This window comes from Chenopodium album, chromosome 10 (genome assembly GCF_948465745.1).
Source record: "Chenopodium album chromosome 10, dcCheAlbu1.1, whole genome shotgun sequence".
In the NCBI taxonomy this organism is placed as follows: domain Eukaryota; kingdom Viridiplantae; phylum Streptophyta; class Magnoliopsida; order Caryophyllales; family Amaranthaceae; genus Chenopodium; species Chenopodium album.
Window position 1 is genome coordinate 11842142 of NC_137843.1, and position 16936 is coordinate 11859077.

General features: G+C 31.4%; 1 protein-coding gene and 1 long non-coding RNA gene across 6 annotated transcripts; both read left to right on the forward strand.

Annotated features, from left to right (window-relative positions):
• Positions 1-1901: 1901 nt before the first annotated feature.
• Positions 1902-7285, forward strand: LOC145563574 (uncharacterized). Of its 5 annotated transcripts, none has more exons than XM_081624023.1 (7): positions 1902-2424; positions 2642-2725; positions 3881-4001; positions 4543-4928; positions 5052-5561; positions 5982-6403; positions 6842-7285. In XM_081624023.1, the coding sequence occupies exons 3-7, from the start codon at positions 3992-3994 to the stop codon at positions 6948-6950; spliced, it is 1437 nt and encodes a 478-aa protein (XP_081480149.1). In that variant the 5' UTR covers positions 1902-2424; positions 2642-2725; positions 3881-3991; the 3' UTR covers positions 6951-7285. The 5 variants fall into 5 exon arrangements, with proteins under 5 accessions (XP_081480149.1, XP_081480146.1, XP_081480147.1 ...); XM_081624020.1 differs by having other exon boundaries at positions 1902-2167; positions 2283-2424; positions 4543-5561; positions 6842-7284; XM_081624021.1 differs by having other exon boundaries at positions 1902-2167; positions 2310-2424; positions 4543-5561; positions 6842-7284.
• Positions 7286-13215: 5930 nt separating this feature from the next.
• LOC145563575 (uncharacterized) lies at positions 13216-15249 on the forward strand. Its single transcript, XR_014094559.1, has 3 exons — positions 13216-13270; positions 13679-13736; positions 15098-15249. It is a non-coding gene; the product is annotated as an uncharacterized LOC145563575 (long non-coding RNA).
• Positions 15250-16936: the final 1687 nt, after the last annotated feature.

Sequence of the window (16936 nt, forward strand, 5' to 3'; positions counted from 1 at the left end):
TTTTTTTTTTTAAAGAAGAAGGACCTTATTAAATTGACACTAATCACAAGTCAAACCAATCCAACTTTATAGGTTATACTTATTGGTGAGCGAGGAAGAAAATAATAGAAAACTCACCCCCCCAAAGAATCCCTAGCTAGTGAGATTTGATCCCATGCATGACCTTTAAACACGAGGTCAAAAATTTTCCATTAGACTAAATCTTGCTTGATATTTGCATGGTTTTAAATTAGCGATTATCAATTATTCAATATTTTCAATTATTTATATAAGTGAAAATTCATACTTTGTACGAAATAGATAGATACACTATTGAAAATTTACATCAAAACAAGTTAAACCTAACAAAATCTCGCATGCTACATTAATCTTCTTTTATAGAAATTATAAAAAGCCATCACAAGTACAAAGTTTTTTTTTTTTTTTTTTTCCTTTTTTACCACTCAATTTTTTTTATTCTTCCCATAGAGAAATTTGTTCTAAGATTAAATAAAATTATTTTTAATGGTAAATGAGTCGAAATTCGAAACATACAATACCTATCGTACATCCAAGTGTGAGTGTATGACAATGAAAATCGCATGTAGGCAGTGCGCGCAAATGTGCAATTCATGTGGTAGCAAGTGCAAGAAATATGCCGCGCAAAAGAACGAGGAAAACAAAAAAAAGAGACGCAATAAAAGAAGAAAGGCAACGCAACTAAAAAAAAATAAAAAAAATAAAAAAGTGGTCCAACAACATAGTATTAGCAACAGTAGTAAAGCATTCCACCTGTATACTCGGCCAAACGAACGTGACCCTTCAACTCATCAACCTCTCTTAAACCCTCTTAAACCCACCAACATTAACATACCATTTTCTTCCGTTGACTTTTCTACTTTATTATCACTTCTCTCTCTTGTTTTAGAATTAAACTACAATTAATTAATTATTCTAACTACTCAAACGCCAAAATAATGACTACTTAATCACTGACAATTGTCATTACTTCTTCTCTCCATCGATATCAAAGATATTGTTTCATTGCAATTTTTGAGTCAATGGTAGAAAATATTAGCTGAATTCTTACTAATTTATAAGAATCAATTTAATCTCATATGATAATTTTAATTTCGTTTTGATGTATACTTTTTTTTTTTAAGTAATAGTACAGTGACATTTACTAATATTATTATTTTTAATTGTACAAATAATGATACAAGTATTTTTTAATATTTGTGTTAGATACCTTATAAAGACATATGAAACATTCTAGTAACATCGGAGGAAGCAATTTATTAAAATTATTGTTATGATATGATTTGTTTCAAAAACTGTAAAGAATTCTTGCAAGGATACCCTATTTGTATGTAATCTAAACAAACTAAGGACTTGTTCTCTTCAGCTTAAGTTTAGTTTAGTTCAGTTCAGCTCAGTTTCTAATTTCTTTTTTTCACAAATAATTCAGTTCAGCTCAGTTTAGTTCAACTCAGCTCAACTTAGTTCAGTAAATTAGAACAGGTTCTAAACCTACCAAACTTAATTTGACTAAATCCAAATTAAGCTGAAACATGTACTCGCTCATTTGATACAATTTATCTAAGACTTTTTTTTCTTTGTAAGATGATTATATGAAATTAAAACATTCCTCCTAAAATATTTATTTTGATTTAACTCCGGACCTTTAATCTATCTAATAACAAACTAAAAATCAGAACACTAACCAACGACTCTATCCTCCGATCTCGAACCACAACATGATCTGAGCTGATACAAGTAGTGATTAATTTATTAAAGATGGTAGTAAATCTAAGAAGCAGGGTACATGCACAAACACCCTCCCTCACACCCTCCCATATAATACGGCATCATTACCCACTTATAAAACAGAAATAATAACAATGCTTTGGGATTGATGTCCAATTTCTTCTCCTGCTCTCTTTCTCTCTCTTCTGCCGCCTCATTTCAATTAAACCTAACAAAAAAAAAAAAAAAAAACTTTTTAATCAAAATAAATAAAAATTCTTTTTGGGTATTTTTTTTCAACACAATACCACTAATTTTTATTTCATTTTTCCTAAGATATAAAAAAAAAAATGTCAAACTTTGGAAAGAAGTAAGTACAGGACAAAAAGAGAGTACTAGAAATTTAATTAATTTAAAGGGTGAAGCTGGTGAGAGAGAGAAGGTATTTATTGCAGCTTAACTATCCATATTTATTAGCCTCTTCCCCTTTTATTTATTTATTTAATTTATTTATAATTAATGTTTTCTGCTCAAAATTCTTGTTTTTTTCACTATAGTTCATTCCTTTCATGATCCACCAACAGAGGAGAGAGAAAGCTGCTAGAGAGAAGAAACAGTTGACCTAGTTTCAGGGATTTAGGGGATTTTGATGATGAATTATTAATTTGTTACTGCACTGATCAACAAGACTTTTATAAGGTAAACTATTTTTCTCTCAAAAAAATTTCATAGTTTTTGTTTTAAAGTTGTCAACTTTTTTTTTTTGTTTCTGAACATTTCTGTCAACATTTGATTGATTGTCAAGGGCTTTTCATTTGCGGGTTTTAAATTTTTTGTTTTTGTTTGGATGTTGTGTTGTCTGTTTTGAAACTGAGATTCTGGGTTTTTTGGATTTTGGAATTTTTGTTCATCATAGCCCACATACAAGCAGCAAATCACCAACAACACCAACAACAAAAAACACAAAGGATTCTGTTTTTTGTTGTGTGTTTCTTGTCAGGTAAAATTTTCTGTTCTTTGTATTTTTGTGCTTATTTTTTGGGCTAATTTTGATTTTTTTTTTTTTTTGGTTCTAAATCATGGGTTTTCATCTTAATTATTGGGTTTTTTTTTTTTTTTTTAAAAAAAATTTTTTAGTGGGATATTATTCCAAATTCAGAATCAGATCTCTTTCACAATTTCTTGAGTATAATTCTGGGTTTTTATTTTATTTTATTGATGTATTTTGTTATCTAACTAATTAGTATATTTTGGGGATTTCAAAAATTCCCTTAAAAAATTGGTGTAATTTGGATCTAATCAAAATAATCTGACAAAAATTGGTAGTGGGAATGTGATTGTTGATGAAAAGCAGACTGTCTGACTTTGTAAAGTTTCAATCTTTCTTTTTCAATACTGTTGTAAACCAAAAAAAAAGGGTCCTTTTGAAAGTTTTCAAGGTCTCAACTTTTGTCCTTTTCTTCTTTGAACTGTACTTTGATTATTGGGCCTCAGTTAAAAGGACATTCTCTAGTATGTCTACCTTTGTACCCTGATTACCGTTAAAATACTGTAAAATTGGTAATCAGGGTTAAAAATACCTCATAATTCATGTTACTTCGTGCTTAATTACCGCTACGATCATAAGTTAAGGGGGTTGATTTCATGGGTCGATTTTCCTGTAAGTGTCTTTTTTATAACAGTATTACCAGATTTGGATTACTCAAGTTTGGTGCATAATTGTGTACAAATGTGGTTGATGGGATGAAGACATTGCTTCTAACTTTGGTAGTTTGACAGTTTTTTTCTTCATGACTATACTTTTTCAATGATTAGGTGAATCATGCAACTTAATTTGATGTCTAAATATGACTATTTATGTACTTATAGCATTTCTGGCTACATGAAGTAATCACATAAAACTAGTTGCTTGTTTGTGTTTCCAATTGATGTTGGTTATTAATGGTTGCTGATTCATCTTGGAGTAATACTTGGTACTTTTTAAAGTATGTCTATAACTTCTTTTTTTGGCCTAATACTGGAATTGCCACTACTTGCTTCTGTGTCCTACAACCTAAAGCTGTGGAATAAGTGTTCAGTCATGTATTCTTGTTGGTGATTGGAAGACAACTTGCTATGATTTCTATATGAACTAATGTTTCAATTCTGTTATCAGGTTGCTGAGGAATCTTTTAATTTTCATTTGTTGGAGTTGATTGTGGTTTCACAAGGATCTAATTCTTCACGATTCTAAGACGTCTTGTTGAAGATCCAGACTTATGTCAGAATGAAGCTAGGTAACTAGCAAATTCTGTTTCTTTTGATGCTTCTTGTAATTTCTGGTTCAATCTTTTACTTTTTGTTCTGTATGCTAGTTTATCTGGATAGTAAAATTCTTGGTGTTGTATGTTTTTCTTATTGACATCTTACTGAATGTTATGTGGATCGCGTGGTCATATATAGATGTTACTGATACTAAAGTTTGATGGCTAAATCTTATGCTTTTGTAACATTATCTGAAGAACTTGAGTGCTTGATCTTTGTGTTTTGATTTAAGTACCACCTTAGTCTGGTAAATCTTAGTCACATACTTCATGCTATCATTTTAGGGTGTCCGGAAAAAAATGTAACTTTTCTAAGATAGTGATCATTTATGATTGGCTTTCCTAATATACCAATACTAAATTAATTGGTGAGTAGGGCATTAGAATATTAACGGATCTTTTAATAAATTGTCATAACTATAATTAGGGGGTACTGTGACAGTTATTCCTTTCGACTTTTGTTCTACTATATACGGCTCTGATAATGTGTTGACACATACTGAATTGATGGCAGAAAACGACCTTGTTATTGGTGTTCAAACTTCCCCGAGGAAGTCATATAACCCTTTCGATTCGGATGATGAAGACACCGATGTTAAGAATAACATTAGTGGGTATGATATAAAAAGCTTTGAGACATCTCCAGACTCTTTAACATTTCACTTGGACAGTAGTGATCTGTCATGGGAAGAAGCTATAATTGGGCATTCTCGGCTTTTAAGTAATCCAAATTCTGCTGATTCAGGCAATGAGGAAGTTATTTATAGGAAGGATTCTGAACTATTTACTGATAAAACGATTACTGAATGTGAGTTACCAGAGTTGTTTTCCTACAAAGATAATGGTTTTCACCCGGTCAAAGACATTGGAATAGACGAGGGAGTGCCTACACATGATAAGGTTTGGATTAAAAGCCTAGACAATCATGACAGTAAAAACATGTCTACTGTCCTAGCTTCTAATGACAATGTTGTTGATGATGTGCTGTTTACTAATGATGTCGAAAAGCATCCTTTTGCTCAGGGCATGGCTGAAGAGTTAGTAAAGGAGAGTGAAGTTGTTCACGAAGCCTTAGAGAAGCCATACCCTGCTGGTAAGTGTGGGACTGATGATATGCTAACGGCAGACGAGTTTGAACATAACTCTAGCAAGAAACAGGATGTGTCTAAATTTATTTTGCACACAGATGAACTGGTTAAGAGTGATGATGTAGTTAATGATAAAAAAGACGCTCAAGTAGGTGAGAAAGATAAAGTAGATTGTCAAAAGATAATGACGGATAATGAAGTCCCTGAGGAGGAGCATTGCAAAGACAGTGTACCTCTAGAGCATGTAGAGCCTTCAGTCACTCATGAAGTAGAAACCACTATGCAGTCCAATGAGGCACAGCTTGCAGAAAAATCTTCCGCACAGCCTTCAATCGTGCATGAAGCAGAAGCCACTACGGAGTCTAATGAGGCACAGCATGCAGAAATATCTCCTGCACAGCCTTCAATCATGCATGAAGTAGAATCTACTATGGAGTCCAATGAGGTTGGTTATATGCTACTCTTTATTTCAACTTGATATTAATTGTGTTAATTAGTGTTCTCTTTGAATGCAACAAACATAACTAAATTCCTAATCAAGATTTACACTAACGATTAAGCTTCTTGATCAACCTAGACACCTCTAATTAAGAATCAGCTGATAATTATGCCTTTCACTCTGAGGATACATTGCATCTTGTAACATTACTGATAATTTTCATTGTGTGCATGATGTTATTATTCATCTCTAGATTATTTCAACCTAGAATTGTGAGTGTCTTATTAAAGGAAATGGAGGTAGTGGAACTAAGAAGTTTGTGTTTGCTAAATTGGCTTTGCTTTATTTGTTTATTTCACTGTGATGTTTAAAGATTTTAATCATATCTGTTTGCTGAATCACAATGATTTTTTTGTACTATGTTAGAGTCAAAGTGAAGAAGCATCTTCAGCTCTACTTGTGGAGCACCCTGCATTACAAGAACCAGCTGACAATGTTAACAACAATGCTTTATCATACAACAGCAAGGTGGAGTCTGGAAGTATTATCTTGGATTTCAATGCTGCTGCTACTTCATCAGAGACGGCAGAGAAGGAGATTTCACAGAAAAACGAGGCAGTTGAAAAACCTCCTGTGGCCCAAAGTATGTCTAGGGATGATGTTGGATCTCTTCCTGGTAGTATCCTAGATTGTGGGACAGAAAGGAGGGTTCATGGGGAGACAAGCTTTTCAGCCGCAATGCCACCTCCTTCATCTATAACTTACATGGGGCCTGTTGCACACTCTGGCAACATTTCTCTCCGATCTGAAAGTAGTGCTGGCAGCACTCGTTCCTTTGCCTTTCCTGTGTAAGTTATCTTCTTGCTAAAAGCTTGCCTTTTCTACGTTTTCTCTCTTTCAATAATCACCCAAATCCAAGATAATGGTTATGACATAGACTTGAAAAAAGTGAACTGGCCTGTTGAGCCTAAATGAGGCCAACATTGTACTTATACCTAAAATTAGCAAGACTGTATTGGAATGGACCTGATTTAAACAAACCGATTCATGATATGACTTAAATCATTTTTATGATAAACGAAAAAAATAGACCCATAAGTGCTAAAATGTGCATCATACCACTTATGCTACCTTCCACCCCTTCTGAAATGTTTTGATTTAAGAACTGGAAAACACCTATAATACATGAGTGATCGTGTGAGATATGCTAATGAAGAACCATCTCGAACATCCTGTCCAGTGAACATGTTAATCTTACAATGTAGTAACGATGATTGGTGTTACAGGTTGCAAGCAGAATGGAATACTAGTCCAGTAAGGATGGCGAAGGCAGATCAGAGAAACTTGCGTAAGCAAAAAGGATGGGCTCATTCGTTCATGTGTTGTAAATTCTGAGTTGTCTTTGTTCTTCTTAGTTTATAGAGTATACACATAGGTATTTCAACCGAGAAAATGAAAAACGTTACCGGTTAATCAGTATAGGTATTACATTATGGGTTTGGCTTCTTATTATCTTTAGTATGGTGGGTCTTGTGCAGTAATTTTGATGATGGTAGTTACTTTTTTAAGTTTTAGCCTTTATTATAAGGTTTTGCAGAGTTGAGATGTAAAAAAAAATAGGATATCTTAACATATTTTGGTGTTAAGATTTCATCCTTCATGCTTCATTTCTGCACATTGATTTTATTTATAGGATACATGAGGAGGAATATTATTGACTTATGCTTTAAAATCAATGGGCTAAACTTAATTTTATTATGGACTTTGGCCCAGCCCAACTGTTTTCACCTGAATATGGTATTTAGGAAACAATTTTTGCCCATTTGACAATTAATTGCTCTAAAAGTCTAAATGAGTTTTGTCGATGTGAATACGTACTTTCTTCGTTTCTATAATGTTATTTGTACTTTACAAGTACTATTCTAAAATCTGAATCAAAGGTTTGCCTACATTGAACTTGAAACTTGAAAGTATACATTTAACTGATTGGAGTATATATGAAGTACTAGTTAAGGCCCATGAAGTTATCCATATCCAAACTAGAACTCTAGCCCAAACTACACAAGTAGCTGAACACCTAAACTTCAGGTGTCTGTAGAAATTTTGCACATTACCAAAGACTACTACAATTTGATGGATTTGGAATCCATTATTATGATGAAACCCATTTGTACTATCACCAATTATTCAAATGGTTTTACTCCCTCCATTTGAAATTAAGTACAATACTCTAACTGATGCAACAGTCTAACTGGTACATGTGCCAATGCATAACTTTAAACATCACATTTGCAAATATATTAGTATTGTAAGAAGTAAAAAAAGTTGATCTAATGAAAATATACATAAAAACTAATCCAAAAACTTTTACCTTACAACATTTGTTGTTTATTTATTTATTTATAAGGAAATATAATCAAAGCAACTATGTAAATAGTGCAAAAGTCAAATTATTACGATTAATCTACAAAAGATGTAGTGGTGTGAAACTTACTTCTTTCGTCTTTGTAAGTATATTGAACTCTTTTAACACCAAAATCGATGGACAAGAATGCCATTCTCCATATTTTGCAAAAATAGATTTTTGTAAGGAAGTGTAGCATTATCATTCATTTTTCATTTATTAATGAGTATTATGGGATATTGGATGAGGAAATAGGAGATGGAAGGATGGTTAGTCCTTCCATCTCCCCCTTCCCCAAAGTGGTTGGGGGTTCGATCCTCATCCCCCTTATTCTTGTGATAGGTTGGGAGACTCCCTGTATTTTACCTAACTCTTAAAATGGAAAGGAGTACAACTTTATGTTGCAACTCAAAACACTTTAAGGAAGATCCTTAGCTTTTTTGAGACCAGAGAAGACGAACGTTGGAAGTGGCTACTAACTACTAAGCTGTGTGGAAATTTGAAGACAATAACCCCTGAACACTGTAGACATGCAAACTAAGGGCCTGTTCACATTTACTTAAGTTCAGTTCAGTTCAGCTCCAATCAGTTCAGTTCAGTTCAGTTCAATTTAGTTCAGTTCAGTTCAGCTCTTAATTTCCCTCTCTCATAAAATATTCATTTCAGCTCAGTTTAGTTCAGTTCAGCTCCAATCAGTTCAGCTCAGCTCAGTTTAGTAAATGTGAATAGACTCTAAAAAGGTAATTTCTAACGATCATATTTTTATTTATTTATTTATTTATTTTTATTTTTTTTATGCTTACTTTTAATAGCAAATTCTAACAATTTAATTATCTTTTGATAGTGATTTACATGGTCACACCATTTGTTCTTAAATAAACGCACTTTGAAAAATTTATTAATGTACAATTTTATTAATGATCAATTATTAATCTTATACCAAAACTTATAAACATATAAAATGTTAATATTATGAAAATACACATTGAGAATTAGAAGAATATATAAGGGTTACGCAATAAGTATAATAAGGCTCTGTCCACTTCACCTTAAAGATATAATATTTAGTAAAAATAATTTCAGTGAAATAAAAACAAGTTCAGTTTAGTAAAATTATATAATCTCAGTTCAATAAAAATCAAAAACTTTAAACAAGAAATATAATAGGAAACATTTAAAAAAAGCTTAGCAAATATGATTTTAATTTAGTAATATTAATTTCAGTACAGTAAAAATAATTTAAGTTTAACAAAAATAGTTTCATTTTTGTAAAAATAATTTCAGGTGAAGTGAACAAGACCTAAGAAGTTACTCTATTTGTATAATAGGGGTTACTCTATTAGTGTCGTAGGGGTTACTCTGTTTTTTTATAAGCGGCTACACACTATGACCAGCCGCATATAACGTATTATGGATTTTGTATATGTCATCATGTACGGGTGATATCTCTTAGACAATTGTATATTAATTTTATATTATTTTACTATTATATATATATATGCAATAAAAATATCAAATGATTACATAACTAAAAAAAAAAAAGACAATTAATCAAACATAAATATGGGCAAGCCTAAACATCATTCCGAGGTCATATTATTATTTATTTATTTATTTTAAATTTTTAAAAAGGTATACTAAGCTTTAAATCAGTGGCTTTGCAGATTTATAGATTGGTAAATTTTTGGATGGGAAAGGTGCTATAGGTGTGTGGTGATGAGGTCGGTGGATTCATCATCATATAATAAAAAGGTAGAAAATGATGAGATCAAAAATCCAATTTATAACAGTTTCATGTTAAATTTTAAGTGTTTTTAGAGGCCATAGAGGAGAAAAAAGATACGACATTATTTGTGATCTACGAAGTACAAATACAATGATCATATTGTTATTATAATGATAAAACTTTTCCAAACATTTATTGAGTTGGAGGACGGAGATAATCATTTTGAAAATGAGGTAGTCAGTGACTCAAGTAGAAAGAGAAAATTCAAGTTTATCAATGTGATAAACAAATTAAAGGAAGTTTATTAGGGGATAAAATGGTATATGTATGCATTGAGGGGTATATGTGTAATTTAATGTAGACAATCTAACTAATGGCGTTAACTTCCCTTCGATGTTAACAATGAGAAACCAGAAACCCGCCTAGCTTTATCATCTCTCTTCGTTGGCCCATCCACCGACGACAACGAGTCATCTGAGTCGTCACTTGGAGGAGCATCAATGGAGGGATTGAAGCTCACAAGTAGCTTTAATGGAGGAGGGCGGTAAAACCTACCCTTTAGTGTTAATCATGCCCTTGATTTCTCCATTTCTCTTAGGATTTTAGTTTAATTTGGTGGCAAAGCTACCGTAATCTAGTGGAGAAATGGTGGTTGTCCATTGAAGCTAACTTATTCCTCCATTGAAGCTCACAATTGATTGAGCTTAGAGGTAATGTACTAATTTCTGCTGCACCTCCTTGCTTCAATGGAGAAAGCTCTCTAAATCCGTCAATTTTCGTCCGTCATTGTCAGTTGTCTAAGTGGGTTGGAAATATTTTTTTATTGTATAGTGCGAAAATCAAGGCATTTTGTTTACAAAAAAAGATCAAATTGATAAACCCGGGCTTCCTCAAGTAAAAATGAGGGAATAAATTGTGACTTAATGTAGATATTAATTGTATTTTACAAATCCTTACATACAATTTAAGAATTATTAAAAAAAAAAAAAAAAAAAAAGTTGTTTTCAAGTAGTACTCTATATATCTTTGAAGGTTAAAAATATATTATTAAAATATATTTGTAAGTAAATTTATTATTACCCATTAAATTATTTTATATTAAAATTATGTGAAATTAATATGAGTACTGTACTAAAACTTATAAACCATGCATCGCACGGGTGCTACACTAGTTTTTTCTTAAATAAACGCACTTTGAAAAATTTATTAATTTACAATTTTATTAATGATCAATTATTAATCTTATACCAAAACTTATAAACATATAAAATGTTAATATTATGAAAATACACGTTGAGAATTAGAAGAATATATATACTTCGTAAAAATTCACTTTATCTTACTTGTTTTTTTCTCTTTTGATGCGTAAATGTAAAGTACTTATATAATTTCAATCCTATTTTAAAAAAATTATAAATAAAAAACTTTTCACCCTACCTCCCCACATCTTTGATCTCCTCTTTTTTTGAAACAATCTTTGATCTCCTTTTAATTAAAAGAAAATCCTCTCCTTTCATTTACCGAAAAAAAAAAAAAAAAAAAAAAAACCCATAGTCATGATCATCATTTTTCATCATCACCTTGTGTCAACCACCAATATTCAAGCTGTCATCGTTTATTCGTCTTTTAAGATTGGACTTTTCCTTCTATTATCCATCTTGCAGGGGCTTATTTTGTATTAGCTATCTTTTCAAAGCTTTGATATCATGATATCATTGATGATTATTGTGTGATTTTCTTTGATATTATTCTTTGTAATTGTTAGATAATGTAAACTCCTCAGATTGGAGTGTCTTCCATTAATATGTATATAAAGAGTTACAATTATGAGAGCTAATCACGTTAGGAATCTTAAAAGATATTTACAAATATTGACAAAATATATCTCCTACTATAACAGAATAACTAGAATATCTATCGTATATTCTATCAGTAATCGTGAATGAGTATTGTGATGTGTATCTCAATGATCTCACGTATACTTAGTGATTCTATAAGTCTTTTAACATTCTTAGTAACACCTAACACTATAAATAATCCATCATTTCAAACTTTGCAACATTTCCATTCTCATAACATTAACAAAGACTATTTCTATCTAAAATATATAAATAAGAAAAAGTTTTATTTTTCTCACCATCTTGCATCCTCTCCAAGTCTTAGGGTCTGTTCTGATTTATTAAAATAAGCTGAGCTAAACTGAACTTATTGAAGCTGAATTGAATTGAACTGAACTAAATATTTTATGAGCAAAAGAAATTAAGAACTGAACTGAAAATAAGTTGAAGAGAACAGGCCCTTATTCATAATAAAATATAAATAATCATGCAATTGTGTTCCTTGTAAAACTATACTGTTAGTAGTTTTCCAAGGCAGAAGTCATCTTTTACAGGAAGAAATCTCTCACATCTTGACAAATAACCTACTTCTCAGAATTTCACTATATTTATTTATAGAGGTATCTAACATTTCTATAATAACTAGAAAAAGGAAATTATTTTTATAATCCTAGAGTAGCTAACTACTATCCTCTTCATCATCTCATAAAGTTGTTAATACTTTGAAAATGTAAACGTACATAAAAAGTACTTATGCATTATACCTATGTAATAACATATAGTTCTCACTTAAAAAATTCCAAAATTTGAGGTGTAGTTAGTTACCTCTACTATATATATATACATGTAATAATTTTCGGTTATTCTTTTAAAGAAAACTGTCCTAAAATCTAAAAATTAGTACTCACCACTATTTTGTTAAACACTGATATACTCAAAATTTTGACATTAAAATTTTGACATACTCAAAATACCAAGATCTAGTTTGATGTAACCGTATGTAATTGAACACAATACACCCTTAAATAACAAATATTTTGCACTACATATTTTAATTCCCATACATGTTTGGGGCTTATATAGAACCACAAAAGACCTTACTATAGTGAAGATTAAATAGAGGTCTCGATTAGGTATCTCAAGACATGCACGATACCCCTCTCGTATATTTACCAATTAGTACTTAAACAAATATTAATCCGTACTTAGTACATGTAAAGCATATTTGAACAAGCTAAGAACGAAGGGAAAACAACCGCCCCACGAAAGCAAATGCAAAGGCTCTAAACACAAAACAAGACAAAGGGCACGCAAGACAAAACCAACCCAAATGGTTTGATGATAACTTCTAAAAAGGAATGAATTGAATACAACTTTGAGTTATATTGAAACTTACATTTGTTTTGGAACTCTCTCCATTTTGTGTTTTGTGTTTGTCTCTCTCTTGTTTGGCTTGTCCCCTTGCAATACCTAACCAACTTCTCCTACATTCCCTATTTCATGGATTTTTGTATTCTTTGTATATATATACACCCCCTTAAGTCTACACAATATGTAGTCTCATTTCCTAAACAAATTTAAAAACAAAAACTAACTAGTTAAAATGAATAAGAAGGTTGCTCTCAAAATAACTATCTTTTTGTGCTTTTTCTACTCTCTTTTGCTCAAACCTTGTACTTCTTCCCAACTTGATGGTGTTCATCCTTCTTTCACTTCACTTCCTAGGAAGCTCAACGCCGTGGAAAAGGTACGTACAAAGGCTATTGCATACATATACTCAATACATACATCTAATTATCACTTACATACTAGCTAATTAAGGGCGTATGCCTTTGCTACTTCGTTAGTCATTGTGGCTCCCTATACATCAAAATAACTCTACCGCACCTAGAATGAAATTAAATTGTTACAAGTCTTAGGACGAATATCAATATATTTGACGTTGAGTATTATTTTGAATATTATACAATTTGCTCATGTATGTACTAATGTACATCAATAATAATCTATCCATCAATATTAATAACTCCGTATTTGAAAGTTTTTCTTTGTCATTTTTTGCTTCTTGGTGTAAAATTTCCAATGGAATAATTATTCGTTGCGTTAATTTTTGCCATATGTATGACCTTTTTTTTTTTTCATTTTCAATAAGCAGGTTACTAAGACTAGTAAACATGTCGAGTCACATATGAAGGCAAAGAATGAAATTCTAGGTACGTGAGATTTTATATATTTTTTTTTTCTTTTTTACATCGAATTATTGCTGCAAAACTTTTAACATTGTTTAAATTCTCTGATCAAGTAGTCTGAAATGTAATGTCATACCTCCTACGTAGTATAGATATTGTAAAAAAATTAAGTTAATGTAGCAAAATTTATACGATTATATTCATATTATCATATATCATATAATATATACAAGTATTTCTTTGTTAATTACATTAACACTTCGAATTATAGTTTACCTTGAGAGTGAAAATGATCAATGAAGATATTTATATTAAAACTAAATCTGTTATATGGATATGGATATGCATATCATGCGTTTTCTTGAATGATAGTGATGATTAATAAGATTGAGTAGCATATAAATGAACTACGTACTCAATATAAACTACAAATCTACAATGGCACATGGATCTTTGTACCAAAACATATCCAATTAAATCGTTCTATATTATATATAACTGCAACCGTGTTATTTTTGAATCGTTTCAATTTCTTTTACCGATAATCAAACTTTGTAATAAAAGCAATGATATAGAGTGTTGTATATAAATCTTCCGCATGCTTATAGCCAAGTTGAAGAAGCAATTAAATAGGTCGTCCGAGGTGGTTTTATTTCCACCTTGTACGTACTTAACTAATTAAGTACTATGTAGCCTTTTCTTTCTCTCCTACAAAAAGACATCACATCTGTTTCAAAATCTCCCAAAAGGGTGGTAGTTACTCCTACATTTCTGGCTATTCATCATGCAATGCATCAATATTCAATACTTGTATATAATTAATTTGACTTTTAATGCAGTGCTTGATAAAACTTGATTTTAGGCCAACCTATATCATATTATTAGCAAAAACTTTTTTTTGTCGAGTTAATGGAAGTTTTCACTTATTTAGTTACAATAAAATAAAAATAAAAGAATTTTGATTATATTTTATATTCAAAAAAGTGGCACAACGCTTTACACAAATGTGTTTATGCGCATGCAAATAAGTATATCGATTAATGAACGTTAAATTATTTTTTTTTCTCTAACAACATGTACTTTTGTGTCCACTTAAACTTGTGTTCAAACATTATATATTGGATATAGACGATTATTTTTTTTTTCTTTATTTTAGTATGGCAACTAGAAATTATTATATGTAGTACTCCCTCTTCCTTTTATTAGAGTCATATTTCTCTTTATTATGTGAGTAATAAATATTTAAAATGGGATTCTAATAAAAGGACGGAGGAATGGAGTAGTGCTTAGCAATGAGGTACGGTTTTTTTGTAGTTAGAAGCATATACAATCATGTAACTATTAAGTGATCTTATGATTAAATGTGTCATTTTCCTAACTTTCAGGTGAGTTGCAAAAGAAAGATGTAAATATGATGCAAATAACAGGAGATAAATGGAGAGAATGGGAAGAAGTTCATGACCCATCCGAGTTATTCACCATGGATTATCGGAGAGTCCGAAGAAGACGACCAATTCACAATAAATCCCTTCATCCATAAAACATGGCTAATTTTACGTTTGCATAATTTAGGGGGGAAAAAAAAAAACTTAGGCCAATATTTATTTTAATTAATATTAGGTCACAATTTTGGTAGAAGAAAAAATATTGTAATTAGCAAAATAGGGGAGCTTGTCTTCGTAAAGCTTAGGTTAGAGCCGGCATTTTGGAAGATTAACTATATATATATATGTTTACTATGTAATTCTATGTCGTTTAACTTTTCAGTACTAATAATATTATAATTAATTTTTTTAATTAGATGGTCTTAAGCTTAACTTTGTCATACAAATTAGTACTTTGTATAATCTTCCATAATGTATTATGTACATGTCAAAGTGGTCAAAGTCTTGGAATAAATAAAAATCGGAACTTTATAATGAATACTTACTTCCAATTAACGATATTTCAATTAATCATGGCAATGCTTGTTAGTTAATAAACAGTTGTAGTTGTACGTTTGATCAAGGGAAATGGTTTCTGCACCACTTGGCCTGGTTTATTAGAAGTCGGTTGGTTTTACATATGTTAGTATTATATATTTGTCAAGTTTATCCGGTTAGGAGTTTTAGGCAAATTAGGTCTATTGTATTGTGTATATATATTTATCGTAATTATCAATGCAAGGCTAAACTGTTTTCTCCAATTATTCTTGAGTTTAATATGCCTAAAAGCAAGATACGTTAGTTGCTACTTGTGAGTTGAAGTGGTTGAAGGCATTGTTGCTTTCCCTTGGACTTGTTCATTCAAAGTCTATGCAATTGTTTTGTGATAGTCAGTCGGCCTCACATATTGCTAGAAATCCGGTGTTTCGTGATCATACGAAGCATATTGAGGTAGATTGTCATTTTGTTCGTGATGAGTTGTTGAAGGTTAATATCTCTACCTCTTATATTTTTATGAATCATCCGTTGGCATATATTCTTACGAAGACTCTTAGACGACAACAGTTTCGGTTTTTGTTACATAAGCTGGGCATTCACGTCGTGATATGCATGCTCCAACCGAGGGGGAGTATTAGAAGCCGATTGGTTTTATATATGTTAATGTTATATTAATTGTCAAGTTTATCCAGTTAGGAGTTTTGGGCAAGTTAGGTCTCTTGTATTGTGTATATATATATTTATCGCAATTATCAATGCAAGGTTAAGCCGTTTTCTCCAATTATTCTTGAGTTCAACATGGTTTGATAGCCGCACAACCCAAGTACCAATTGAGAGAGGAGTTAATTAAGTTTTTTGAAAGAAACTTTTATTTAGTCTTGGAACTTAGAAGAAAAAAAATAGGAGAAAAGGATAATTTTTAAAAGACAAAAGCTAACAAACGCCTCAGGGGCGACGTTGTGCAATCCGAACAAGGAGTAGCTTAGGAGAGTTTGATTGGTCCGCAAGCAATCCCAAAATAAGTCCCATACTAAAACTAATTGGTGATCGTAAGAGTAGAGTTGAACCATTATTGGACATCTTGTCGAGGTAAATCTTTATCCAGCAACGATTAAATACCTAGTTTAGAAAAGACCCGCAAGGCCGCAACCCAAGCTCTAATACCATGTTAAAGTTTGAGATAATACGAAATGAACCTGAGCAACCCGATCGAGGAGGAGGACAGTTTGGTCCACAAACAAGCCTAAAAGAGGTTCCATACTGAAACAAATAATAGTGGGAATAACTCCTCTACCTTATAAA

Coding starts and splice junctions, on each gene's coding strand:
- LOC145563574 (XM_081624019.1), top strand. Junction 5,562..5,981: donor CTACTATGGAGTCCAATGAG/GTTGGTTATATG, acceptor GTACTATGTTAG/AGTCAAAGTGAAGAAGCATC. Junction 6,404..6,841: donor CGTTCCTTTGCCTTTCCTGT/GTAAGTTATCTT, acceptor TTGGTGTTACAG/GTTGCAAGCAGAATGGAATA.